At 50.1% G+C, this 26,102-nt stretch overlaps 1 protein-coding gene across 1 annotated transcript in view; it reads left to right on the forward strand.

Annotated features, from left to right (window-relative positions):
• Positions 1-26,102, forward strand: part of LOC112962778 (acid-sensing ion channel 2) — a 508,910-nt gene that overhangs the window by 469,972 nt on the left and 12,836 nt on the right. Inside the window, exon 3 of the mRNA XM_026059248.1 lies at positions 18,421-18,548. Coding sequence (XP_025915033.1) covers positions 18,421-18,548 — 128 coding nt within the window. The remainder of the gene's footprint in view (positions 1-18,420; positions 18,549-26,102) is intronic.

The raw sequence follows: 26,102 nt of genomic DNA on the forward strand, positions 1-26,102 counted from the left end.
GACAGTGAAGGCTGGCATTGCTGAGCAGAGGGGGAAACCCATCTTCACCAGAGGCTTTAGAGGCAGGTTAGATGATGAGCCCTCAGAGGAGGCTGGGACTGGCTGGATGTGACACTGGGCGGGGGCTGGGTTTGGTGGTCTCCCCAGGGCCCTTCAGGCTGTTGAAACAGGTCACCCAGTGCCCGAAAGGACCCCAGGCAGGAGATGCCCCCTTGGCCCACAGGACAATGTGCAGGGTGCTCCAGGTGATATCAGTGGTGGCCTGTGCTGCTGGCTTGTAGCATCTTTCTTCTGACATGTTTCTAGCTGTTTGAAGGCTTCTCACCTTTTTTCGGTAAGCTGAGGTGTGCAAGGTCAAGAATGCAATGTCTGAGCTCTGCAGCAGGCAGGAGGAGTTTCTGCAAAGTCTCCACTGCGTGTCACGAGCTGTCTTGGACGTAGAAGTGTAGCTGGGGGGAGTTCAGTGTTTAGCAGAGACCATCGCTAGTGTTTCTGCCTGTATAACATTAACTTCTGTTGAGTTGCTCGGGCTGCGGTGAAAGCAGGCGGAAAGGCAGAATTTAGAGGAGGGCATGAGACCGCACAGTCTCATCCTTCCCAATGGGTCCCAGTCCCACAGGTTTCTGTAGGAAGAAGTGACACAGGGTTGAACGTCTAAAGCAATAGCCAAGCAGCAGGGTGAAAAGCCAACAAGGGAAGAAACTTGTTCCATTTAACTGTTGAGCAGGTGATCTTTAGCAAAGCAGATTTGGGAACAGCTCTGCATTCCCGCTGCTGGCTAGGACCGATGTGTGAAGTTGTCTGGGTGCTGTTTCTCCTGGTCTGGGACCATGAGAGGACACCTTGGGTGCGTTCACCTCCCCCATGGATCTGCCTGGTGGTTTTGAAGCAAGGCTTGCAGTGACTATATAACAATGCTTCAAAATTTTGGGACAGCCTCTTTTTTGCCCAGCACCACTCTAATTTAAATCAACTCCTTGGAATGCTGTCAACATGCCAAAATCAAAACAGCCGTAGCAGAGAAGGGGCATGTTTAAAAGAGCCCGGGTCATTCCTTTTCCAACACTGAACGTTCCTGCTGATTACGGGCATGAACATCACATCGGTCTCGTTTTAAATCTCCGGAGCGGGACTAATCAAGGAGATGGTGTTGGGCTTCACCAGCCGGCCACGAAGCACCACCATCTTCCCAAGGGCAGGGATGAGCGTTGGGTGTTGAGGCTGCTTTCCTCCCCAAAAGTTGCCCTGCAGGGCACCACCGACTGCCGTCCTTGTGCATGGACAGCATGAGCCAAGCATTTTGGGGAAGGAGGAGGACTCCTTTGCTCTCCCCCAGTGCTCCCCTTACTCTCCGTTCCCATCCTGTCCTGGGCTCTGGAGTGTGGCAGCAGCTGGAGCGCTGTGATTTTGTGGAGAGCTTCAACCACCATTAAAAAACGGTGGCTCCTGTGAAAATTAAATGTATGGACTGACTGAGGGTGATCCTAAAGGCCCACAAGGCAAAAGACGAAGGAAAGTAGCATTTGCAAAGAAGGAAGGATTTTTTTCTTTAAGTGACTTTCTTAATATTGGGAGTCCAGCTCATAATTTCTGAACGTGTAGGACTGGCCATACTGAAGTTCAGGAGGGTCTGTTTTGGAATAAGGCTTTTGATGGGCTGGATGAGTTTCCTCATCAGTGGACAAGGCCATGTAGCAGTAAAGATGGGCAGTGTGTGATGTGCAGAGGCACCGCTCCCAGGGACCCGAGCATTTAGTGGGTATCTAGAGTTGACTTCACCATCACTGCCGTATACTTTGCTACCAAGCGTGCTGAGAAACTGGGCAGCTTCAGGAAAGAGGACTGGGTGTGTGTTTTGTTTTATTGTTTGTGTTATTTTTGTTGTTATTATTACGTCCCCTACTACTGTTTAAGGGGAAGCTTATGAAGATTAGAGAGAGGAATGCCATCTGCAGCGTTTGGCTAAGTGACAAAATACACAACATAACACTACTCAAATATTTTGCAGAGCGTGAAGAGCAAAGAAGGGAAGCCACCGCCTGCGTTGAGGGGGAGCGCAGGTGCCACAGTTAGGAGGAGGAAGCTGAGGCTGAGCATTGGGAGCAACTTGCCGGCAGATGGTTCGGGTTGTGGATTAGGTGCAGCTCGGGAGTGGACATAAATTGCTGGCATTCAGGCTGGGCAGTGTGTTTGCAGATGTCCTGCAGGGACTAATCCCACATTGGCCTGTCTATGGATTATGCAGGTGGAGATCATCTGACTCCTCTCTTGAGTGTCTCCAAGCCACTGCCCAGCTGTAAAAAGAGTGGTAAGGACCAAGCAGGACTTTTTTCACTGTCCCCGAACTTGCCTATCTCCCAAAATATATATATATGGGAACATAAGTCCAGGAACGCTAATGAACGGTCTTCTCATCCCCAGTTTTGTATTCTTGGAATTTCCTACAGTTAAAAAAATCAGTTTACTCAAATCTAATTCAAGGATAAAGCTAAAACATCAGCTGCTTCAGCTCCACAGCACGAGGAAGGTTGGAGCCAATTCTGTTGCCATTGAAAAATGGCGAAAATCCTGTTTATTTCATAGATACCCTGATCTAGCAGTGTTTCTTCTGCTCCAAGCTCTTATCTGATCATGTTCCCATGGGAAAAATTGACACAAATTTTAATGTTATACAGCGGTTTGTTATACTCTTGTCCCAGGAGCCAGAAACAATTTATCTTCAGTGTCTCATCGTAATGCCCTTCAGTACAGATATTTATTTCTGTAACCACAGTAATGGCCTCTCTGGGTTGTTTATATGGAAGTTATATGGGCTTTCATAAATATTTCATTAGTAAAAACAATAATTAAGCGTTATTACTGAGATAGAAATTAGTGTTAAGCTAATGAAAGCTGCAAACTCATAAAAGCAGGAGTGTTGAGATTCCTGGCTCCCCTGGCACTTGGCTCCGCACTGCACTGCCAAAGCCAAGGGAGCCAGGCTGTGGGTTTGGACAGGAGTGGAGCAAAGATTTTGGGGTCTGGATTTGGTCTCTGTGCTGTCCCAGGGTGGGATGGCATCATGCCAGCGCTTCCCAGCCCCTTTCAACCTTGGCTAATTTGTCCCCTTTCATCTGGAGGAGTGGGCAGGCAGTGATTGCCAGGTGAAGGGAAATACTTAATTCTGGGTTTTTGCAGGAGGGGGTGGGAGGCTGCAGGTAGGGACGGCAGCGCCGCGCTACGTGCTCGGGGCCGTAATTCCGAACAGAGCTAGATGCCCGGGCGCACGGTCGTCTCCCTCCCGCGGCCCCTGCGAGCCCAGGGCGCCGCTCCCGCGCCGCCACCAGCCCCTTTGCAAGCGTGGGAAAGCAGCCARGGATGCTGCGGGAGCAGAGCCCTCCTAGCGCTAGCCCCCGATGAAAGAAAAGATTGTTGCTAGAAACAAAACCAGCCGAAGGTTACCATAGCAGCACCAGCTCGGCTTTCCTCTCCCTTTCCCGACCCGGCATCACGGATGGTGCTGCCGCAAAAGCAACGGGCGCTCCTGAGCTCCCCTGGAGCGTAGGGCTGAAGCTCAGCGTCTGCTCGTGCTTCAGGGGACCCCTGGCTCCTCTCAGGGTTGTTGCAAAGCAAAAGCTCTGCACAGTAAGCGCAGGATGGTGTYTTTGCCGCTCACACGGGACGCTAACGGTTCTCGCAGGCTCGTGGTCGAAGGGGCTGGCCCCTCTTTCCAATTCAATCTTGGCTTGAAGTTGGATTTCTTGTGCATTAAGCATTGGTATGGGGCAGGTCTTTCGGGGCCAGGTGAGATTCGGGAAATGCGAGGGGTGGCTTTTCTGTCTTCATAACTCCGATGATCTGTTCCACCTCCCAGCTCCCTGCCAAGCAGATTTTGCTTTTTTGGTGGGAAAGAAGGGTGCAGAAAGGGAGGGAGCATGCACATCACGTATGGAGATGATAGAGGAGCCCAACCCCTAACCACCAGACTGTGCTGCCTTCTCCTTAACTGCTGAAACTCCCTAACACCAGAAGCTGAGACACTGCCTGGGATCCTCAAGAGTTGCTGGAGCAAGTCTCCATAGGGTCAGTCATCTCACCTGGGGTGAGAGGGTGGTTGGGTGAGACAAGTCATCTGGTAGGGATGTTTCTTTCTGTTCCCTGTGGAGAGTGCCTGCGTGACTTAGACAAGCTAGCTAATATCGGACGGTCAAAGTTGATGCATCCCATCCTTGGGCAGCATCTCAGATCTGTGTCGAGCCTGCAAGCTGCTGAAGGCGCAGGAGGTCACTGATGAGGTTGTTGCGACATAAGGTTGGATGGGAAGTTTTGTGTASCTGACTGTGCAGTGACCACTTGGAAATGTTTTCCTGGCAATGAAATATTTTCAGGTCATGACAGCAAAGGTCACTGCTGGGGAGAAAGGAGGCGCATGTGTTTTTAATGCCCACAGCATGGTTTTGTGTTTGTGACCCATCTGACTGATCTCCGGTGGAGCTGATGGGTCTTCTTAATCCAAATGCTGACAGCACCTTGCTGGCATTTGGCTCCGCGGAGAAGTCTGGGCTGGTGGTGCAGCTCTACCTGCGTGCAGAAGTCAGCTATGGATCTGCAGCATCTGCGGGGGCTGGACGTTTACAGCAATGCATGCTCCCGTCTGTCTTCTCCTTCCCTGCTGACCAGCAGAGACCTGCCCTGACATTCACCCTCTTGCAGTACCTCTCTACAGCTTCCCAGCAGTTGTGATGGCTGAGGGTGACTGTTCATTTCGGTCCAACTCCTTGTCTCATCAGAGTTGATTGAAGCCCATTGTCACTTATTGCAGCCCTACCTACTCCCGCACCTCCAGTGACTTTTCTCTTCCATCCTTCTACTGCACCAGTGATGTGGAAAGTGGCAACGTTTTACCCTTTCCGTTAAAGGAAGGGAAAACAAAATCCAGAGCAGCTGGCGACACATGCCAGCATTATTCACGGAGGGCCGATTAGTGGTGCTTCTCCCACACAGTCGGATGGCACGCTTCCCACTCGTGCACGCTCTGCGTGCGTTACCGCAATTCGACCATCCGGAATGGTCATTGGAGACGTGCGTGCTAGCAGCACRCTGTGTGCTGGGCAACTTCACAGGCATTTGTTGCAATGACTTTCCCAAGCATTTTGATATAGGGCGTTTTGTCTTGGGATGCTCCGAGGAAGACAGATGTCCAGGATAAAAAGCAATCTGCCTCCTGGCGGGGGGCATGACACAGAAGCTCTCTAGACTTGCGGAGGAGTTCTGTAGCACACACGAAGAGCATCATGTGTGACGCTGTCGTCTCCTCTGTGCCAAACGACAGGCTTTGCTGAGCTGATCTGCATCAACCACAGCTTGACAACCCAATTGTTATTAAATCTCTAGCAGAACTGGTGCAAGCCACCAGGAGACCTGAGGTGGGAAGAAGCTGGCCTGTCCATGACTGCCAAGCTCTATTGGCTCCAGACCTTTGGATTTCCAGATGAAACTTGCAGTCAGTTTTGTCCATTCTGGGCTTTTGTTTGCAAATGTTTTCATTTAGAAAGCTCTGCTCCCTTCTGGTGTTTACCTTTGATGTGTTTCYAGAGAGGATTCATATCCTTGCATGGCCTTCATCTCACCAGACTGCACGCTCCAAGCCATGTGGGATCCTCCCCAATACCAGGCTCCCCACTCCTCTGCCTGTCCCAGGAGCTTTTGCTTGCTCTTTTCTCAGCCTCGCTTAATCAGGCTCTGGTGACCAGCACTGATCGCTGTATTTCAGATGAGGTTCACCACCAAGACGCTCTTGGAAAGGAAATCAGAGTCCAGACAAAACTAGCTGGGAGGCCTCTTGCTCGTCAGCATCGTCTCTCCTCTCTGGGTTCATTCATGCATGAGAATGTGGATTTGAGCAAAGAATGAGGCAACAAGTCTGAGACATTGGGAGTGGGAGTCATCTCACCCACCACTACTCATCCAAAAGGGAAGTGTCTTACCTAACCAAGCCAGGCACCTCTCTAAGGATGGGATGAAGAATCACCCCGTCTCCCACCATGGACTGTGATGGGACACTGGTGACCTGCGGAGATTAGATGGTTAACTCCGAGATGGCTAAAATTCGGGAAGCTGAGCCCACCCTGGGCTTGCAAAATCCACCTCACCTCTCGGGACTCCTGGCAGCTCTCAGCATCGGGTTGGGATCTGTCCAGCTGTTAAACTTCACCCTCTGCCCTGTCTCTCGTGCCGACGTTTCCTCAACACACCTTGCAAAACCCCTAAAGCAACCTTTGACTTCGGTGCGCAATGTGTCCGTTTAAATCTTCAGGTTAGCGCTGACTGATTTTTCTTTTCTTCCCCCTCCGGCAAAATTCGTTGCAGCACTGTAGGCCTCCGTCCTGCCGCGGCAGAGCCACCCTAGATGTAATTTTCACGGGTTATTTTTATCAGAGTAAAATATTAGGCTGCCTGCTGCCATAGGAGATCCGTCTGTGCCGCGCTGACCTTTCCGGGGGCGGCGCACTACAACACAATGCAAATATTTTTATATATAGCATCCTCCATATGCGGCGTTGCAGGAGAGCTCGGTCCGCCTTTCCTAGCGGGGAGGGAGAGGGCTGGCGGCTGGCTGAGCCTCAGCAAAGGATATAATAAATAAAGTAGCAAATAGCCGGTATGAACATACTCTGCCTCTGCTCTGCAGGCCCACAGACTTTTAATTTTTCTTCTCCTTAAAATCTAAGATCTGTTTGGCTGCAAGGGCTGGGAATTATTAGGCCAGTAATTTTCTAAGGAGACATCGATCAACGTTGTCGAAACTTATGGATGAGTTTCATTGTGATTAGAATTTCTGGTTGGAAGAACAAAACCCTAAATCACTAAAAAAAAATGCCCTGTGTCTCGTTCGTTGAAGCGTTCGTTTAGATGCGAGACCAGGGTTTAAATCCTCACCTCCCTGAGTTAGAGCAGGGTGGGTGTGTGGTTTTTTTCCTGTTTTTGTTTAGGAAAGCCACCTAATGATTTGGGGATTCTCTTGGTCCGTAATGGACCAAACTGACTGCAACTTTGAAATTTCCACCAAGTCCATGAGCAGGGGAAGCATTTCCCTCACTGATATCGTTAAAATATTTGTTTGCTTGGGTTTGCTTGTTTTTTTTTTCCCACTCTGAGTGATAGACGAACTCTCTCACGGCACTGTGTAATCATAAAACGTGCCTGACGTGCATCCTTTTCCCATTCAAATGAGTGTTTACTTAGTTGCTGCATTCACCAAAGTGCTTGAAAATTGCATTGCTCAAAACACTGGTGTTTATCAGCAATGCAAATTAAATAGATTTAAACGTAGATGTCTGCACTTGGGGCGTGCACTGGAGTCAGGGTTTCATGCAACTACAATCCCCAGGAGAATCTTCCAGCCTGACACCTGCCTTGAAATGTCCCGGCACCAGCAGCACTTTTATTTAATTGCACTGTATTTCCAGGGTTTTCCACTGGCTCCCAGCACACTGAGTTGGAGCAGCTTTGCCTCCAAAGAAAAAATGCTTCTCGGGGAAAGGAGGAAAAAAAMCGAATGAAATTAACCCCGGAGCCGGGACCTGGCAGCCGAATCCTTGTGCCCAGTGGGGAGCTTCTCACTTTGGGTTCAAGTAGTGTTTCCTGGAGCTGGGGCCAAGGGAAAACAGAGTTGCAAGAGGTTATTAGTCCGATGGACTGGAAACGGAAGAYGGGCTGGTGCTGAGGATGCTCTGCCTCAAGGAGCAACGTCGTCCCGGCAAAATAAAGTTTGCTGCCTCCACGCTCAGCCCCCGAAAGTCCTGGTTTCCCCAGCCGGGGCCAAACTGGAGGATCGCGGCAAACAGCGTGTGCACGGGGCTGGCCGGCAGCCCGTCCATCTGCCGCAAAGCGACGGTGGCGCTCGGGAAGCCACTTCCATCTGGTTCCGCCAGGCGCCGAAATTAGCAGCGGGTCTTGTGCTGTTTAATATTTCAAGACGTTTTGCGGCGAGGCTCCTGGAGCGGCGGTGGCGGGAGGAGCGCAGCGGCCGTGCGAGCAACTGCTTTCGGTGCCTTTAAAACGCGTCTCTTCTTATTCTATTTTTCTTTTTTCTTTTTTCCTCCGGCGGTGGGAGCAGCTTGCTGAAGCACAAGGCAGCAGATGGGCGGCCCCGCGGGCCGGCACCCCCAGCTCTGGAAGCGGGCAGCAGCGCGGGAGCTGGCGGGAATATTTATCCCCTCCTCACTTCATATTCCTGGCAGCAGCATCCTCTTGCCCTAAAGCAGCCGCCTCGCCGAGCAGCAGCGCCGGGGACACGGGGGAGATACGAGGCCGGCTCGGGCTTTTTTTGCTCTCCTCCTTCCCGCGGTCGCCGTTCCCTGCAACGCCGTGGGATGCCACGGTGCAAAGTACAATTTTTTCCTCGCTCGCCGAGCCGCTGTCGGACAAGTAACGTAACCTGGCAGGACCGAACCTCCCTGCCCTGACATGAACCCTCCGATAAAGCAGGTTACGTGTTTCTCTGCTTGATTAAAGTTTGCAAACTTAATAGGAGAGAAGCAAGGAACTGCAGTATTCGTTGCCGGCCACTCACCGTCCAGCAAGACCGGTGGCACATCTCTCGTCTCAGCTTGGAGAGACCTGCGGGTTTCTTTTGCCCCGTGTATTATGTAATGGGCTTTTTAATAATATACGTGGAGACATATGGCCCCTCCGATTTAGTATGCAACTGCAATATGCTTAACTAAAAATAGCCAAAATGCTTAATGTAGTTTGTTACAACACCTTCTGTTACTTGGTGAGTAATGAATCACGGCTGCGTTTTAGAGAGAGCTCGTAAGGGATTGAGCGGAGAAAAATCTGAGCCCTGGGCTTGCCTTGCGTGAGCAGTGAGAGAGCTGGATCCRACCAAGGTCCCAAACAGTTCTATATCCGACCACTTGCAGGGCCAATGCTAGCTAATTAAGTAGAAAATACCCAAACAAACATTTAGTGGGTAATCARGTAATAAATTGTCGGTAGGAAAGCTTCTTCCGAATCCCAGGTAGGTGTATTTGCTTGCTTATTTCCTGGAGTGCTGGTTCACATCCTGGGGTTTATATCCCATGCAAGTTCTTAGTTAAATTTTAAAATGTAAGTTCCCGAGTTAAATTTTAGGAATTGCCCCTGGCTGAAAGCATGGATACAGCAAAGGTGGGACAAAACCCCAAGATTTTCCTGGCCCCTTGGCTGAAGCCGCGTGCCAGCCCGGTGAGAGCTGCTTTAAAGCCAGCTCTGCAAGATGTGGCCTCCTGCATCCCTTCGTCCTCACCAAAAGTCTCTGGCCGTTCCTGTTACTGTGCTCGTTTGTGCTGATGGAGACAAATCGCTATAGTTATTGCACAACCCCGTATCTACAGGAGCAATATTCTCCCTTTTTTTTTTTAATTTGTTTCCTCTTGCGGTGCGAACTGGTTCTTCAGCACGACCAAGAGATGCCAAGGGAGGAAACGGGAGCATTTGGGGAAGGCAAGGTGCTGCTGAGCTTGCAATTCCTGTCCCCAGCACCCGTGCAGACCAGAAGGCCGGCAGGGTGTTACGCATGGTGAAGCACCCGAGCGTTTTGGCCGGCTCCGGGGTTGCATGAGCAGCGCCCGACTGCAGGGTTTCGGGCTGCGGGGAGGAGAGGGAGGACGCAAGTCATCGGGGCCCTCTCGTGCCATCCTTGCTGAAGTCTGCACCCTTGCACAGATCTCTAGTTTCAGACTCTCTTGATTTTTTGGTGCCGCAGATAGAAGATTCTCTTCCTTGCTTTCTTCTTTCCTGCCCATTATTTTTTGTATCTCATGAGCTCTTTGTGAAAAATCCCTTCCCTGTTTCTCATTGAAGGGAAAAGAAACAACAAACAAGAAGTGTCATTTTGTGGTGACACTTCTCTAGAACACAGAAGCTCTTCCTCCCCCTTCTCAAAGGAATTGAGACTGGAAACCAACCCTCAATGCTTCTGTCACAGCCTTGAGATCCAGGTTGTCTGCACCTCTCAGATACAAAATGAGTATTTTGAAAGTATTCTTTTACCCAAAAAAGGGGGGGGRAAAATCTCTGAAATACTCCATCTGTGTCCCAACAGATAAAGTGGAAGGACTGATTTTCCTCTGTAGCTAACGCTGCTATCTCTCTTGCCTTTAATGCAAGCAGGCAGCTTTTAATGCTGGTAGCTCTTTCAGATATAGAGCTGTTGGCTTTGTTTTCTCAGAATAGGTCTTTAACCTCTCACACAAAGTACCCGTGACTTGCTGTAACGGACTTTGTTGCACGATGCTTCTGTACAGCTCTTTAAACGCTCTCCATGTTCATCAGAGCAAGGTTTGCCAGTAGCCCTGAGACTGTTGGAGATATGTGGGCAGCAGCAGGAACCGAACTCAACAGGTCGTCAGCGCTCATTCCTGCCCAGTGCTGGTCCTACCTTTCAGGTGAGGTTCAAGGAGCAAGGGCAGATAGACCATGGGTGCCAGGTCCAGCAAGCAGAAGCTGAGCAACCACGTGAGCGTCCTGGGAGAGATATTTTAACCTCTTGAACGAGTGAGCCCTCACAACACGAGAACTGGGTTCAGAAGGGGAATGTAAGCCAAGTTCACTTCTTCCCAGCTCTGTTAAAGAGAAACCAGGTTGTCTATTGGGAAACGATCCTCTCCCCCATGTTTCATCCCAACACTTGCTATTAGAGGGGACTATCTCAGCATACAGTCCCCAGTGGAGGGGACACATTGTACTGTGCAGCAGGACCATTGGACTGTGCAGAAGCTCCTGCTGCTTGAGGGACCTGGTGGGCTGCAGGTCTTCAGAAAAGTTTTGAGCAGCAAAATTTGATTTCATAGTGAAGGGTTTACAGGGAGGCCAGTTACCCCTGCCAGTTCCTTAGCTCTGAAAAGGGAACACCTGTGTTCCCGTTTGGGTCCCAGTAGTATTTATCTGATCATGTTGTGGATATCTTAGTTACTTATGGAGATCTAAGGTAGTTGCCTAGGTTCAGTGGATGGTTAGTGGAGAGAAGGAGAAACACCTTGGTCGTGACTCATCCCATTGTAGACATCTCCCTAGGATGTGATGAATCACTCTGGAACTGCCTGCCTCTCTGCTGGTGACAGGAGAAGGCTTGACAACAAGCTTCACCTTTAATAGATGTGAATGTCCAGCACTAGGGACCCCCGTTGTGACTTGCCCAGTGCGTGCAGCAGGGGTGGCATTAGCAGCAGTGCGTTGGGATGGCAGGACCAACCACTGCATGCGTCATTGCAGCATCCACGAGCTCCTGGCGTAGGCTGGCGATCTTCCAGGAAGGGCAATGGCGTTAGAGCAGAAATACAGTCCATTCCTCAGTGAGCTCCAAGTGTTACACAGGAGAGAGGAGGTGGGTCCAGGCAGTACGAGAGAAGAGCCCTGGAGGTGATGTCCTGCTCTCTGTTCTCCCAGCTGAAGGGGTCAAGATTGAGGGACCCCATCATTAAAAATAAAGTGCTGAGTGGTCTCTATCAGTCACCGGCTCCAGGCTTTTCATTCTCCAACCCCCAGCCTAAATGTTAAAAATACTTCCCAGGAAGCAGTCGGTTAGGTTTTCCCCTCTGCTTTGATGGAGGCCTCATCTTTTGGCTCGCTAGAGGCTTTTTTCTATTTTCCGTCAACGAGCATTTTTCATCAGTGATCATCAGCTCATTCCCACCCAGTTTCTCCACTGCCCATGTGCCAGCGCTGGCCCTCGCTTTGCTGTTCCTTGTGTTTAGCCCATAGCGCAGTAGGTAGCAGCTGGACCCCTTGGTAGCATGGCCAGGCAAATCAGCCCATGCTCTTCCAGGTGCTTGCTAGAAGGTGGGCTCTCCGTTCTCCTGATCCCCCTAGCCCGGGCTCTTCTGCAGCTCCTGCAAATTTATTTGTCTGTCTTGAGTGCGGGGGACAGAGCTGATGACGCTCTGCAAACCTCACCAGCCCTGCTGGAAATCTCGCGCTCGCTGCATGCGAGGAGTCGGCATGGTTTTTCTCGGCAGCTGCTAGAGCTGGTGTTAGGACATCTAATTTTCATTCTGGCGGAAATAAGTCTTCCATGAATTCTCCCCAGACAGCAGCCAAAGCAAAGCCTGGAGCAGAAAAATAAACAGGACAAATTTTTAGATACTGTTTTTGTGGGGAAGTTGTGTTGACTCATTTGTCTGTCAAACTGATGTTATCAAACCACCGTGAATCCTGCTGCGAATACTCTTATTTCAGCTTCACTTAATCCTGTTACCAGGCAACTTTAACTAAAGCAAAATACAGCACTTTCACAGAAATGAGCTTGTGCACATGGGATTGGAACTGTTTAACTGTAGTAAAACTAGTTTCATTTTACTTACAATTTTTTTCCTGTTCGGCTGTGCTGATACTACTTTCCTACAGTTATGTTTCCATGGCAATTTCTTTTTCTTTTTTCATCCCTAAATTTTTGCCTAGGAAGAATGTGAGAGCATTGTGCATTTGTCCAAGGTTTCTGAACATACATAGTCTGGTTCAAGCAGTGATTCAGACCTCCCTGAGTCCAAGGCACATCAGCTGGGTGGCTGCAGATCCAGTCCGCCCCACCTGTGCAATGAGTCGGATGTGCTCAGAAAGTGCCGAGCACAGTGCATGGGCCCTTTCAGAAGGTCTGGTATCAGCGAAACGGGTGATACCAACAGGCAGTTGAGCCCATTCCCCCACAGCAACCAGCAGCGTGGAGGGATCGTGCTGATGCTGCAGCTTGCCACGGCATTCCCTGCATCCCTGGGGCAGGATGTGCCTTGAGGGGCTTCACCAGACCCAGCGAGTCTCTGCCCTGGTGCCAGGGATGGGGAGATACGTGGAGATATTGAGCAGGAGGTCCCACGAAGCCTAGAGATGAACCGTAGCATCTCAGAGCCTCTTCTGAGCGTGCTGTGGGAAATGTGACGCTGTTCCTGGGGAACCCTTCCTTCCCCGAGGAAGAAACTGTGGTTGCAAAGTGCCACTGCAACACCCTTCGCTGACGTGACACAGCTGGCACAGGAATGAAACAAATCCTCCTCAACAGGGACAAAAAGGATGGTCATGCTTGAGGGTCACCTTGAGGATACTCTTTCTATGCGATACCCATCTTTGTGCTTTGGTAAGACACTACGGTGTTGAACGGCGCTTACGCAGAAGAGGCATGGGCAAATCTTTCAGCCCGCTGTGAGTTAAGTCCTAACATTGCTCCCATTTTATGGATAGGGAAACTGAGGCAAAGGACAGAGGATTGTCAGAGGAGAAAGTAAGACTCCCAACTCAACGCTTGCTTCTGCAGAGCACAAGAGAAGGCTTATTATCCAAAGTAAACCTTCAGGCCGCCTCCTGATACAATCACGATGAGAGCCAGTAACAAAAATACCATGTATTTTGCTCAGATTGAACCGTGGTGGCTTTGCTTTGTTTTTTCTCTGTCTTCCTCTGAGCCAGCAGAACTGGATGTGACTGTTCTAGCTATAAACGACCCATGACTCGGGCTGTGAATATCTTGGGTTCCCAATAAATTAGTGCCAAGTACAGCTTCAGATGTTAATTTCCACGGAAAAGTGGATCAGTTTGGACATAATAAGGAAGGGGAAGAAGGGTAGCTACGTGCCTTTGGCAGCATTTCTTATTTTAATTGCGGCTCCTTGCATATTCACGGGGATGAACTTCATAGCCTGCACCCGAACGTACAGTCAGCTGGAACTTTATTAAGATTTTCTAGCGACGCTCCAAGCGGAAAGCACTGCTGAAGCCATGAGAAGCCAGCACCAGAAATAGAAAGCTGTGTAGTTTGCTACACGTAATGCTGCAACCAGCTTGAAGCACATGCTGAATTAATCCCCAATTTAATTAACGCTACTGTAATCCCTCAGATAAAAAAGCAGCTCAGGATTCGTTCAGAAACACAGTTGTGTGCACAGTAATGTATATTAATGTATGTAAAAAATGCAATCATTGGGAGTTTTCCCTCCATTCCCAGCCTGGGCCGCAATAAGAAATGAATTTAAAAGCACTGTACTCTAAAAGTGGGGTTGGAGGTTGAAAGAGAAATGAATGAAGGTCCATGGCTAGGCTTCCCAAAATGATGAAATTAGTTTAAAAACCATGCGACACCAACCAAAAACCCAAATAGAATTTCTTTTTAAAGGTTTTCTGGCTTCCGAGTCTGTGGTTCCCTGGTTGAAGTTTTTTCAGGTTTTTTTTCCCCTTAATTGATGATTTCAAGAAACAAGCTTAAAGAAACAGCCGTGAAAGCTTAATCCGGCACTTAGTGACATGCCTCCATGAACCAGCGCTACAAGGAGACATTCAGTAGGATGCTAAAACTGCAGTAACCATCAAAACCATTGCAGCGCTGCATCTCCTCGTGTGACGGGGCCGTTTGCACCCCTGGTCGCACTTCTCCTGTCTCTGGTGACAACCTCCAAGGCCCAGGGCCAGCCAAAATGCCAGAGAGCCTGTTTGGTTTTGCTCTGCCCAGGGGCATTTGTTTTAGGAAGCTAAACTCATACCATGGATAGTCAAATGCTTCTGGATCCTGGCAGCCAGAACGCTGGGAGCTTCTCTTTATTATGTTTGCAGGAAATATTTACGATACACTAATGCTTCTCAGTTGCCAATGTGGAGCTTGGAAACATTTAAGATACAGGTAAGGAGGAGTGGTCCAGATGTGTTCTGTCAAAGGGTTTTGTCATTGGGAGTTTCATTTTTCCATCCTAATGCAAACTAGCTCTTTTGTAGCGAAAGAATTTTTAGAAGTGACAGTTTTTCAAAGGCGGTTTCGTATTTACAGGTTCCTATTCTCATGTGTTTCTTGCTGGCAGAACAAGCTTCTGGCATCGTTTCTCAAGATGCTGTGTATTTTGTTCTTCTTGTTATTATTGATTATGAAAATTAATAACTTTGTTTTTTAAAAGCAGGGTTTTTTTCTACAGTGTGGAAAATCCATTCGCCTACCCATCCTTGATTATTCACGGTTACGTGCCAGGACTTTCTATTTCAGATTACAAGCCCTGTCCCTTTTAAGTTCCTTGCATATACTTACAAATCATGTTTCTGGATGCGTAGCGATACACACACAAAAAACACACAAATATGCAAAGAGCTTTGCAGGAAATCCATGAAGTTAGCTCAGAGATGCAAAGACCTGGGGAACTGCAGTGTGAGGCCAGTGCAGCAATAGGCAGAATAATTTCGGCCTAAAAATGCTTCAACAAAACAGTTCCCGTTTTCCAACAAATTAGACTAAATACAAGCTTTCTCCTGAAAATTGTAAGATAATTACTGAAGGAAGCATATGGTAACCACTCTGAAGTGTTGGAAGGGGATCAACACTAGGCAAAGCTATGGAGTCATTTAGCATTGGTGCAAGTGGGTGTTATGTGGAAATAACAGGGTAGGACTTGAAGTTGGAGAAACGGTAGGTGGTCTCTCGGGAAAGGTGCTGAACCGAGCCGTTCTGGCATGCATTAGCGTGCTGTCGTGCCGCGGAGGTGGCCACGCAGGTGTCTGCAGAGCCGCCGAGGGCAGGCGCACGGGGCTAAATCTGCCAGCAGGCGCCAGGGTGCAGCCGCGGGCTGGTGTGGCGCCTATTCTGGGCGCCGATGAGGTTGGATGGGGACGTGAAGCTGGTGGCGGCTCTTCATTTCCGAAGGTTGCATGAGGAAGCTGGTTTTGACTCCAGCACTGAAATATTTTGGGGGCCAGCCTGGGAGAACTTGGCAGGAAGGTGACCCTCAAATGAGACATAACGAGGTGCTCAAATGAGGTGGGCCAATGCTGGTCTTGAATAGACAACAAGAGATGTCATATCAATGTCTTTTTGCCATGTCTTGGAAGGAGAGGAGCCAAACTATTGCCAAGCAAGACAAAGGCATGCAAAGTTTTTGTTGTGGTGGGCTCTGGAGAGTCCTCGTAATGTGGTTGTGTTTCTGGCAGTGACAGGAGGGTGGTGAGGAGCAATTCAGGTTGCCGTCATTGGGTTTGAGCAGAAGCAGAGCCTGGCTGCCCTCACCAAGGATGGTCTTGGTCAATGCCGACCTCACTCCAGGAGGGTTTGCTGAAACACTCCGTCCGCGGGGGAAGTCAGCCCTGTCTGGTCTTCTGCTCCTGCTTACACAAAGCTGGCGTGGAAGGACCAGGAGAAAAGCCAAATGAAAGCCTCTCTGTGCCAGTGGTGCACCAATGTGGGATTCAGAGGAGATCCCTGCACATGCCGCATCAGCTGCATGACACCGCATGTGATAGTAATGCAACTGTGCAGTAATCGTGGCCTTATTTAGACACCAAACATCCTTTTGTCAGGATGACGAACAAATATGTGATTGCCTTTTGGGGAGCATATATGCTGATGCACGGCATCGACAGATTAGTGCTAGCCCCAAAGACATCAATCATCATGAGTCTGTATTCAAGAGCTGAGCTTTGCAGATCGATACGTCTCTGACTAGTTAAAAGTCCAGTTCCAGACAGTTGGAGCTCAGTCTCTGCCAAGCATGGAGAGCTGGCCGCCCCCCTGGGATTTAACCAAATTATTCAAAGCCTGGTGAGGTAACTTTTAATAAATCCAATTTAGCTCCAAGTTGTTTTCTCTGTCTTAGATAGAAAAGTCTAGCTTTAAAAGGTTAAATATTAATACCCTTTCCAGCTACTCTTTCTGTAAAGGCTGCAGAGATAAAATGCCTGAGACCCAGAGATGCAGCCACTAGATGCGTCGCTGCAGTCACAGAGCCTGAAGTTTCAAATAGTGACGATGTAAAGCCGCGCTGTCAGAGCAGTGCTTTTAATACTGTTTGCTCCCGAAACCCGAATGAAATGTGTGTTTTGGTTTGTGTTCGGAAGGGAGGGTTTGTTTGTGTCTCTGGGCAGGGATCTCCAGAAATCTCTGCTCCAACCACCTTGGTCCAAGGCTGCACCAGCCTCAAGGTGAGGTGAGGAAATTCAGCCTCAGCTGTAAAAGAGGTAGATTTCTTCACTGCAGATGCTCTCATTTAGCCTGATGAATCCATTCCTAAGCCCATTCCCCCCAATATGGTCTCTAGCTATGTTTGCCTTGGAGGTACCGAGCAAGCAGGGCACAGGAAAATCCTCGTGAGAGGAGAAGGCTGAAATCCTTTGCTGCCTCACTGAGTCAACAGAGTTGCAGCCTCTTAGGCAACAGGCACCTGAGAGCTGTGAATCTTGCGTTATCCAGTATTTCTTTATACTTTCTTTGTGCTTCCATCCTGCCCATATCAAGCCCGTAGTCTGTTGTCTTCTGCTGTTGTCTCCTGCTGCACATCTTTGTGCAGCACCTGGCATAATGGGGCTGTGGTCCGTGGTGGTGATTCCTAGCTGCTAGGTTTCTACTGGGAAAGATGTTTCAGATTGAATAAGGTACATTTAAAAATGGAAATGCGTAATAAAATGGTGGAAAATTAGGAAGGATTAGTAAGCAAAGGAAGTAAAGAGGGACAGATCTTTAAACACAAGCTCTTTAGATGCATAGGTGGCATTTGCTGGCCGTAGGCATGGATTCATATTAGTAGGTACACTCTGTTTCTAGACCAAACTATGCATAGTTAACAACTTTAACCTTCCTTTGCAAATCAGTCTCCCCTCCCTTAATCCCATATGCTCCCTCTAGTTTGTTGGTAAGTGAGACAGTAGCAGCAATGCTAAAGAGAGAAAGGTTATGTACCCCTATTGCATGAAGATGCCTGTGTGCTAGATGAGCCCAAAGTGCTCTTCTCACACACTTGGGTCTGATTTGCATGCTATTAATTCTGCCTTCAGAAAGTCTCCTGTAAGTTAGTTTTAGCCTCTAGTGGAAGAGGGCGGCTGACCTTGAGCTACTTTATATTCAGCACAAACTCACAACGTGGAAACGAGCGGCTATCTCGCATCAGCCAAAGTGAGGAAACTTGTAACTTGACGATGTGTCTAAGCCCATAAACTCCAAAGTGCCTTTGGCCAGCTTGGAACGACTCAGGCTGCTAAATACATGGGCACCTTTGAAGTATTACACTCTTCTTTTCTTTACCGGATTTCCTACTTTTTCTCGCAAGTGCCTCAGGCTTCGTTAGTGCTAGAGATGGGACTGCAGGGAGCAGGCTCCGGGTGCACCCATCCTTTGGGTGTTGGAGACTTTACGGATACTAGGAACTTCTCTCTTTGAGGGAAGGAGGAGTTTGGTTTTTTAGTAAAATGCATTTAAGATTCTGTAGCTAAAAAAAATCTATCAGCTAGAAAATAGTTATCGCCTCCTGTTTTCTCTATCTTGGAGTACAGACCAAGCTGAAGTTGCGAATCTCAGAGTTGCACGGCGGGATATGGGGAGAGAAGGGCAAATGTGCAGTTGAATGTGATCCCACCTGCAGCCAGGCTCTGACACGAGCAGCCCCATCCCACGGCCGCCTTCTCGTCCTTCTCCTGGTTAGCTAACCTGCTGCCTTCTTCCCCCAGAGGAGACGACGTTCGAGGCTGGAGTCAAAGTTCAGATCCACAGCCAGTCTGAGCCACCCTTCGTCCAAGAGCTTGGCTTCGGAGTGGCCCCTGGTTTCCAGACCTTTGTCGCCACCCAAGAGCAAAGGGTAAGCGCCTAATTTCATTTTCCTACCTAAAGCCCTCTAACAAGTCAATATGTGAGGTCACTTCTATGGAAGGAGGCCCCTCAAGAGGTGTTTCATGATTAACAGCCGTTTTTAGCCCAGACACCCTTTGCTTCAAATTGCTCCTCCAGTTGGCAAGCTTGATTTGGACGAGGACAGGTTTTACAGCATTGCTTCCCTTGCTTTGCCCAGAATTGTCATAGCTTGGGCCGCGGAAGGGTGTTCATTCCTGGTAATTACCCTGGCTTGCTTTTTTACTGTTACGGTTCAGCTATGGCAGTCACAAAATGTGTTGAGTACCTTCCAACACCCCGCGAAAGGATGCTTTTTGCCAAAAGGATCCCATGTTCAAGGGATAAAAGGAGTTCAGAGGAGAGCATTTCATTAGGTAAATCAGCTTGAATCCTTTCAGGTAACACAGAAATACTCATTTATTATAACCAGGGGTGGGAAGCTCATTGCTCCTCATACAACACTCTCCCTGTGTCCCGACGGCAACACATTGTCACGGATGGATGTGATGAGACGTAGCGTCGTTAGACCCAAATCCTTGTTAGGAGTTTGGAAAGCCAGCCAGCAGAATAAATCCCTTTCTCAGCTTGGTCCCGGCACTGGCATTTGTAGCCTTCCTGCCTCATTGCATCTCTCATTTTCCTCCATGCTCCTGCATTTGCCCTCAAATGAGACATGAATCAAATTTGGGAAACACAACAGGAGCTGTCTGAGGGTTTGCCCTGATTAAATCTCAGTGGGGAATCAGAGCCACGGTAGTTGTATTTTGGCTTAGGACAACAACTCACCACCAAATGTATCTTGAAGCCAAGGCGTCTCTCCATGGACACCGGTACCAAAATACACCTGAAGATGCTGTATTTCAGTGAGCCCGGATGAGATCCTCTCTTCTCAATGCGGACGCACTTGTGCATAATTGCACAGGAGATAACGAACGGTGTGGGTTCCCTGTAGGCGAGCGCCAGGTGGAGGCTTCTCAATTAAAGCCAAGAAAGAGTTTTTCTGTTGTCAGTCTGTATCTTGTGGGAAGTCCGGTGGGTTACAGAAAATGAGCAGCTTTACTGGAGCTCAGAGCACTCATTTCGAGCATGATGCCTTAGTAACAGGGAAGGTAGAGGACTCTTCGGGGGCCGAGGCAACAGCTGCTGAAGTACAAAGCAGCTGCTCTCTCCTCGACACATCGTCCACCTGCCAAGCCCCAGCCTTGTACGGGTTTGGGCTCCTCAAGGCCGTCCTCTCACAGGGAGACGCACTGAGCCCACCTTACTGCCCAGGTAGAGCTTGCTGGATGGTCATCAGAGGTGAGGTTGAGACAGGAGGGTACTTGCTTCCTGCGTGTCCGAGTGGACTGGGCTCTCTCTGCCTTGAATGCGCCACCCTTGACGCTGGGGATGAGACCCCCCCTCATGTCCCTGGGCAGTGAATCGGCCATCTCAGCTCTGTGCTGGACTGCTGCCATCAGGAAAGGGCTTGATGCTTGGAAAGGTGATGGACCAGGCATTGCCATAGGGTGTCCAAGGTGCGTGCCGCTGTCAAGAAAACTACGGTGGCCAAGTGGTTGCCCATGGATTTGGGAGACCTGTGCTGAGGTGGCTCCTCTGCCCCAGGCTTAGCCAGTGGAGAAAGCAGCTAGTTAAACTTCAGCCCTGACCACTGGGGAGAGGTTAATGTTCACCTGGCCTTCAACAGCTCTTGGGCCTTTCTCTGCCCTCCCCCACCATACGATTGCATATGGAGGGCTGCAGGGCTGCATTTCCCAAGGGAGGCATGGGAATATCCACATAAGCCAACTCGTTAGGGAAATAAGAGAAGCAATAATTTAATTGTTCAGAATTATCCCAAGTCTTGGAAACGAGCCAGTCGTGGGTATTTTTTGTAATCCATGCCTGTTCGCTCGACACAAATCCTTCCACATGTCCCCAACGTTCCCTTCTCCCAGCAGCTGCCTTGTGCTGCCCCGGAGGAATCGGCAGTATCTGGTATTACATACGTAGGAAATACTGCGAGATAAAGAATCTGGACAGAAAACTGATTAATTAGCACCAGAATTGTTGGCAGTAATTACTGTGCTTTGAATCCCTTGTCCATCCCGTCTTGTGTTTGGGTATCTCTGATGCATGTCCGCACCGAGGGCAAAGCTGCCATTCACCCAAGCAGCAAAGAACGGGGTGGGCTGGAGATGGCCCGCGGGGTCCGAGCTGGCGGCTGCTTGTCTCCAGGGACTGCTGCACCCGGGAGTGCTTCCCATGCCAGTGCCTGGCAGGCATCTCGCAGATGTCATCCCATTTTACAGGGCGGCAAAGCGACTTGCCAAAGGGCGGAGAGGAACTCGGTGGCGGAGCAGAGCGTCCTGCATCAACGGCCTTGCTGGGACCGGTTATGCCAAGCGCAGCGGCGCGGCTCTGGCTCTTCCATCCCCGGTGTGCACATCTGCTCGAGTGAAACCCTTTCCCGTTCCAAAACTTTTAAGATGGCTGCTGGAAATCCTCCTCTCGTGCTTCACATCCCGTTGCCAGCATTACCTGTTTTGTTATTTCTATTAAAAAATAAAATAGAATTTTGCAAGAGATCCTATTAGGAAGACAGGTAGCGGAGAGAGGGGAAGCCACATCCCTCCACCAAATCCCTCCTTCTGGAGAGGGAGGATGGATAGAAGATGATAAGGAAAATAGGTATTTTGGGGACTCTCTTGGCTTGAAAGTGTTTTCTATTCCCCATATAACACAACGCAGGGCCAGGGCTGTGCAAAGGTGCAAAGTCTGCCTTTGATCCAGACCTAAAGACACTGAGTTGTTTTTCATTTAGAGCCAACCTGGCCTAAAGAAATTGTTCTTTTACCATGTTCTAATTGACGCTGTCCCCAAAACGGTGGCACCATTGGTGGGTTTTGCACTGCCTTGCTGGAGGACCAAGAAATGTGCGCCCATGCTTAGAGAGGAGAGGACCCGTTTCCACCGTTTTGGGCACCATAATGCTGGGCCTCACCCACCTTCTCAAACCCCCAAATGCACATCTTGGGTTCAGGTGCCCAATTTATTCATTAGAAAATACTAAATCTCCACGGCTGGGACATGCTATTCCTGCAATGAGCTGGGGCGAAGCTCTGCAAACCCTCTGAACATCACTTAGAGGACCGAGTCCGGCACGGAGCCATTTACTGGGATCCAAAACCAGGGGCTTTATACCACTATTAAGCACAAATGAAATCATCCTCCAGCCGGAGTGGGCTAGAAATCATCAGCTAAAGACAAGGTCGTTTCCCTTCCCTCAGCACGGAGGAGCCTATCTATTAGTTATAAGCACTTTTTCCAGCTCAGCTCCAAAAAAACAGGTGTGGAATTGGCCAGACTTGTCTCGACGGGACAGTGATAGCTGTACAACATCTTCAAGAAGCAGGCTTTGGGCTGAAGGATATTTATTTGTGGCTGGATTAGAGGATCGTTGCTCTATTTCTAGCTCGGTTGCTACCCCCTGCGGCCTCAGGCAAATCTGTCCCTTCACCCCCCATCTGTACAGCACAGGAATAAGAGCATCTCCTGGGCTTTGCCTGCTTAAACTTAATCTCCGGCTTCATGACAGAGGGTGATCTTGTTAAATATCACTTGAAAATTCGCCCCCGGGCTGGTAGTTGGGAGTGCAGATGGGAAGGAGCCCCTGAAGTTGAGGTCCACCCACTCCATCAGATGTCAGGTTTGGTTCCTGCTAATTAATTTTCTTCCCTGCTTCGTTTTATGTGCTAATTAATGCCTCCACCTGGTCCCACCGATGGGGACTCGGCCGCCTCTCTCCGGTGGCACCTTCTTGCCTCACCGCTGCCTGCGGGGATTTTCCTCTTGCGTCTGCTCGGACCAGCCCCTCTCCATGCCTGGGGCGATCCTGCTCGTACGGTGGCTTTGACAACCTGGGGGAATTTGTCCATCCGTCGCCGTGCTCCTGTTGGTCTGCAGCGAGCTGCCCGCCTGCTTCCGGAGGTGCATCCCGGGGCTCCCTCCATCTCTCCGATCTTTCCGCCGGCGCGACACTTTTAGGAAACGTTTGCCAGCTTGGTGATGTTGATGCAGTGATGGTGTTGTGCTTCTCGTCACGCATCCACGGCAGTAAAACGCACCGATGTGGCAGCGCAGCAGCTCAAAAGCAACTTTGCAAGCGGATCCGTTGCGCTTGCTGAATCGGTGAAAGCCATCCTGCAAAGGCGATCCAAGCTGGAGGTTTTCTCCATAAAACACGTCCGTACGGTTATATGGGGCAATGTTTTTTTTTGCTGCAGACACCTGGCTTGAAGTGGTTGCTTTCTGTCCAAAATTGCTTAAAATAAAGAGACTCCCTCTCCTTGCTTGGAGTTTAAGAGGTTTCAGAGAGAGGAGAGAAAACCGTCTTGGGCCTGGAAAGGTGAGACTGGGACTATCGATGCCAATAAGGGAGAGGGACACGGAGATGTCCGATTGCCTGAAGCCACACTCGATGGACTCAGGATGCGGGAAGCTGCAGCTGCCCTTTTCCGGCTTTTCTGCAGCAGCTTGCGACAGGAGGGAGGCTGGAAGGAGCCGGCGAGCTCCGGCAGCTGGGGCTGGCCAGGAGGTCCCCGTGCAGGGCAGCAAGGGCCAGCCCCGGCTCCATCCCGGCGGAGCGCACCGTGGAGAACGGTTTGCATGGCAATTGCCAAGTCAGATGAATAAGGCCCGTTTTCGCCCTCCTTCCTGCCCTGCAAGGGAATTGCCATCGAGACGCTGCATTTTCCCAGCAAATCCCTTCCTCCCGCGCGGCGCTCGCTCCCTTTCCGTCCAAGTTTCCCGGCGGCAGCATCTCAGCCGCTCGCATCAACGGACTGGAGCAGATACTGCTCCTTCCCTGGCTCGATTGCTCCTTGTTCCGCCGCCAGCGCGGCGCATTAGGGAAGATGAAATGCGCACTAAAATGGCAATTTCTGCCTACTTGGCAATAAAAATTTAAGAGGTTTCAATTAAGCAACAGGTTCGAAGACRGAGCAATATAGTTTAATAGGGCTCGAGCGTGCCTCGGAGACTCATCCCCTCGTAACGTTTGCACGGGACAGAGAGCATCAGCTACCAACAACTGCAGTATCGCGATCCGTAGTTATAACGCGAGGCGTGAGAGCGGGGCTTGGGGTCTGGCAGCGATAACTCTGAGCTCTGGGTTTTCGAGCCACCGTGCAGGCAGTTGCGTTTGAAAAAGTCGCCCGTAGCAACTCAGTAGCATTTTGCAAAGTTTTCTAATGCCGACAACGTCTTCTCCTACCCGCAAGATCGTCCCTCCTCCCGGAAGAACATGAGCGCTGCGATTCCTTTCCGCTTCCCTCAATCCCACGTGCTCTCCCGGTTGATTCCCCCCTATATATCATTGGACTCTAAATTAATTAAACTACTCGGGGAAGCAAACTGGCAGGCAGCCGGGGCCAGCCTGAGTGACAGCTTCAGCTCAGCGCGCRGGARCAGTTCGAAGCAGGAGGAAGCGCGYGCGGAAAGGATCGCGGCGCTGCTTTCGTAGGGCGCCGGCGTGGTTTTGCTTGGAAAATTGCRTTCGGCACGAATCAGCCCGTKTGCAAAAGGATGCACTGTGGTCCAAAGAAAACGGGTTTGGAGGGAAGCAATGGAAAGGATATGGCCAAACAAGCAGAGATTTGAAAAGCCCGGTTGCATTTAGTTTAAAAAAGAGGCTAGAAAGAGAAAACATCTCCGATGTATATGCAGTAATGGTTTGGGCGCTCCTGTTAACCCTTTGCAATATTGCACGGGAAAGGGGATTTTTTAAACGAACTGAAAGCTGGTCACTAAGGACAGGAAAGTGGTTTTTTTCCCCACAGCGAAGAGCTGACCTGTGCTATTGCTGCCTGAAGGTATCGCAAAGGCCAGGAGCTTCGTAGGGTGCAACGTCCACCACACACTCCCCAAATCAGGCTCCTTGAAGGGAGCAAAAGGGAAGGAACAGATGGATTTGCGCCGAGCAGAGCCCTGCCCGCAAAGGGAGCTGGTAAATAGAGAAATTCCAGCGTCGTTAACTGGGAGATGGTGACAACAAGGGCTGCAAGCTGTGTGTGCATAGAGTTTATAAGTATTTTGCAAGTTCTAAAGCTGGCTGGAAGTGRAATTCTATTAAGTTGGTGCTCTGTGAGGTCTCATTAAGGAGCATAGATTTCTGGTTATTATTTCATTTGGAGCAAACACAAATCCACCCCGTCTAGACTTTGCCCTGTTCAAGCTTCGGCATCCCTCCTTGCAGCCTGAAGTTTGGTCACGTCACGTGCGGCAGGTGGGTCCCTCCCGGATCCACATGCGTCCTGTCCCACGGAGAAGGCAGGTACRGCCAGAAACCAGCTTTTGTCCCAGTGCCACAGCTCACCCTGGGTCGGTGCCTCCCTTTTGCTCTGCGAAAAATTCCTCCTGGCGAGGTGGAGGATTTGCCGGGATCCTGCACGGACCCCACGGCAGAGCTGGGAGCAGGCGAGCCCCAGACCCGATGCTTTGCAGAGACGGTGCCAGCAGGAAAACGCAAATCTGCTCTGGGTAAAAACGCCGCCTTCGATCCAGCCGGGGCCTGGTGATGCCCGGCGAGGGCTGGATGCTGCAGGATAAGCCTGGGAAGCAGGCTGGGAGCCGGATTCAGCACGGCACCCACCGTGGCTTTTTTAACTCTGCCAAAACTCTTCTCCGTGCTGGAAATGCCGCTGGTCTGCATCTTCCCTGTTGCACAAGATTAAACGCGTGGATAAAATGGAGATAGGGATTTAAAAAAAAAGACTTTTGCTGCTCAAGACAGATGTTTGCAGTTACCGGGAGGCCCGGTGCCAAGAGCGGAGCGCGAAGGGCAGCCAATTAAGCCAGGAAAAAGGGATACCATGGAGATCAGGTAGTGCCAAAACGTGGAGCGCAGCCGCTGTCCCCCTCCATAACCCATTCCCACCGCACGGGGCTTCCTCGCGGTGCCTCGCTTGTGCATCCCACATTTCTTTAAAGCCGTCCACTTTCTCATCGTCTTTCGGGAAAGCAAATCCGTCGTGCGTTTACGGAGACGAGTCAGTTTGTTCCTTCCCTTTCCGAGCCTGCCAGTTCGTAACTGATTGGCTCACTCCTTTGTAGCGGAGACTGGGAGAATTTAAAAAGCATTTAATTCGTTAATTAAGTATTAATGGCTGTGAACGGGCGAGGAGGCGAGTTTGTCAGCCTCAATTAGATGCCGAAGTCGAGTTTCTGTAAGCAGGAGAGGCCGCCGTGCCAAGGAAGGTTGCGCGTGGGCAGCTCTTGGAAAGCTGCCACGGCGGCCGAGCAAAATTACGGCTTGGCGTTACTTTTCCGGGCGAAGCACCAGGAGCCGCTGGACAAAAYGGTTCAGTCCTGCGGGGCTAAAATCAGCATCGTCCGGAAGAGGCGAAGCAATTCCCCGGAGAGGAGGAGACGGCTGCGCTGTCGCGTGCTGTCCAGAGAGGTTGCAGGGAAAAGAAATCGGGTGCAATTAGCTTCTCTCCCGCTTACTGCGTCTACGTGTCTGCAAGCCGCGGGATTGCTCCGT

The sequence above is a fragment of the Apteryx rowi genome, unplaced genomic scaffold (genome assembly GCF_003343035.1).
Source record: "Apteryx rowi isolate R43461 unplaced genomic scaffold, aptRow1 scaffold_154, whole genome shotgun sequence".
NCBI classification, from domain to species: Eukaryota; Metazoa; Chordata; class Aves; order Apterygiformes; family Apterygidae; genus Apteryx; species Apteryx rowi.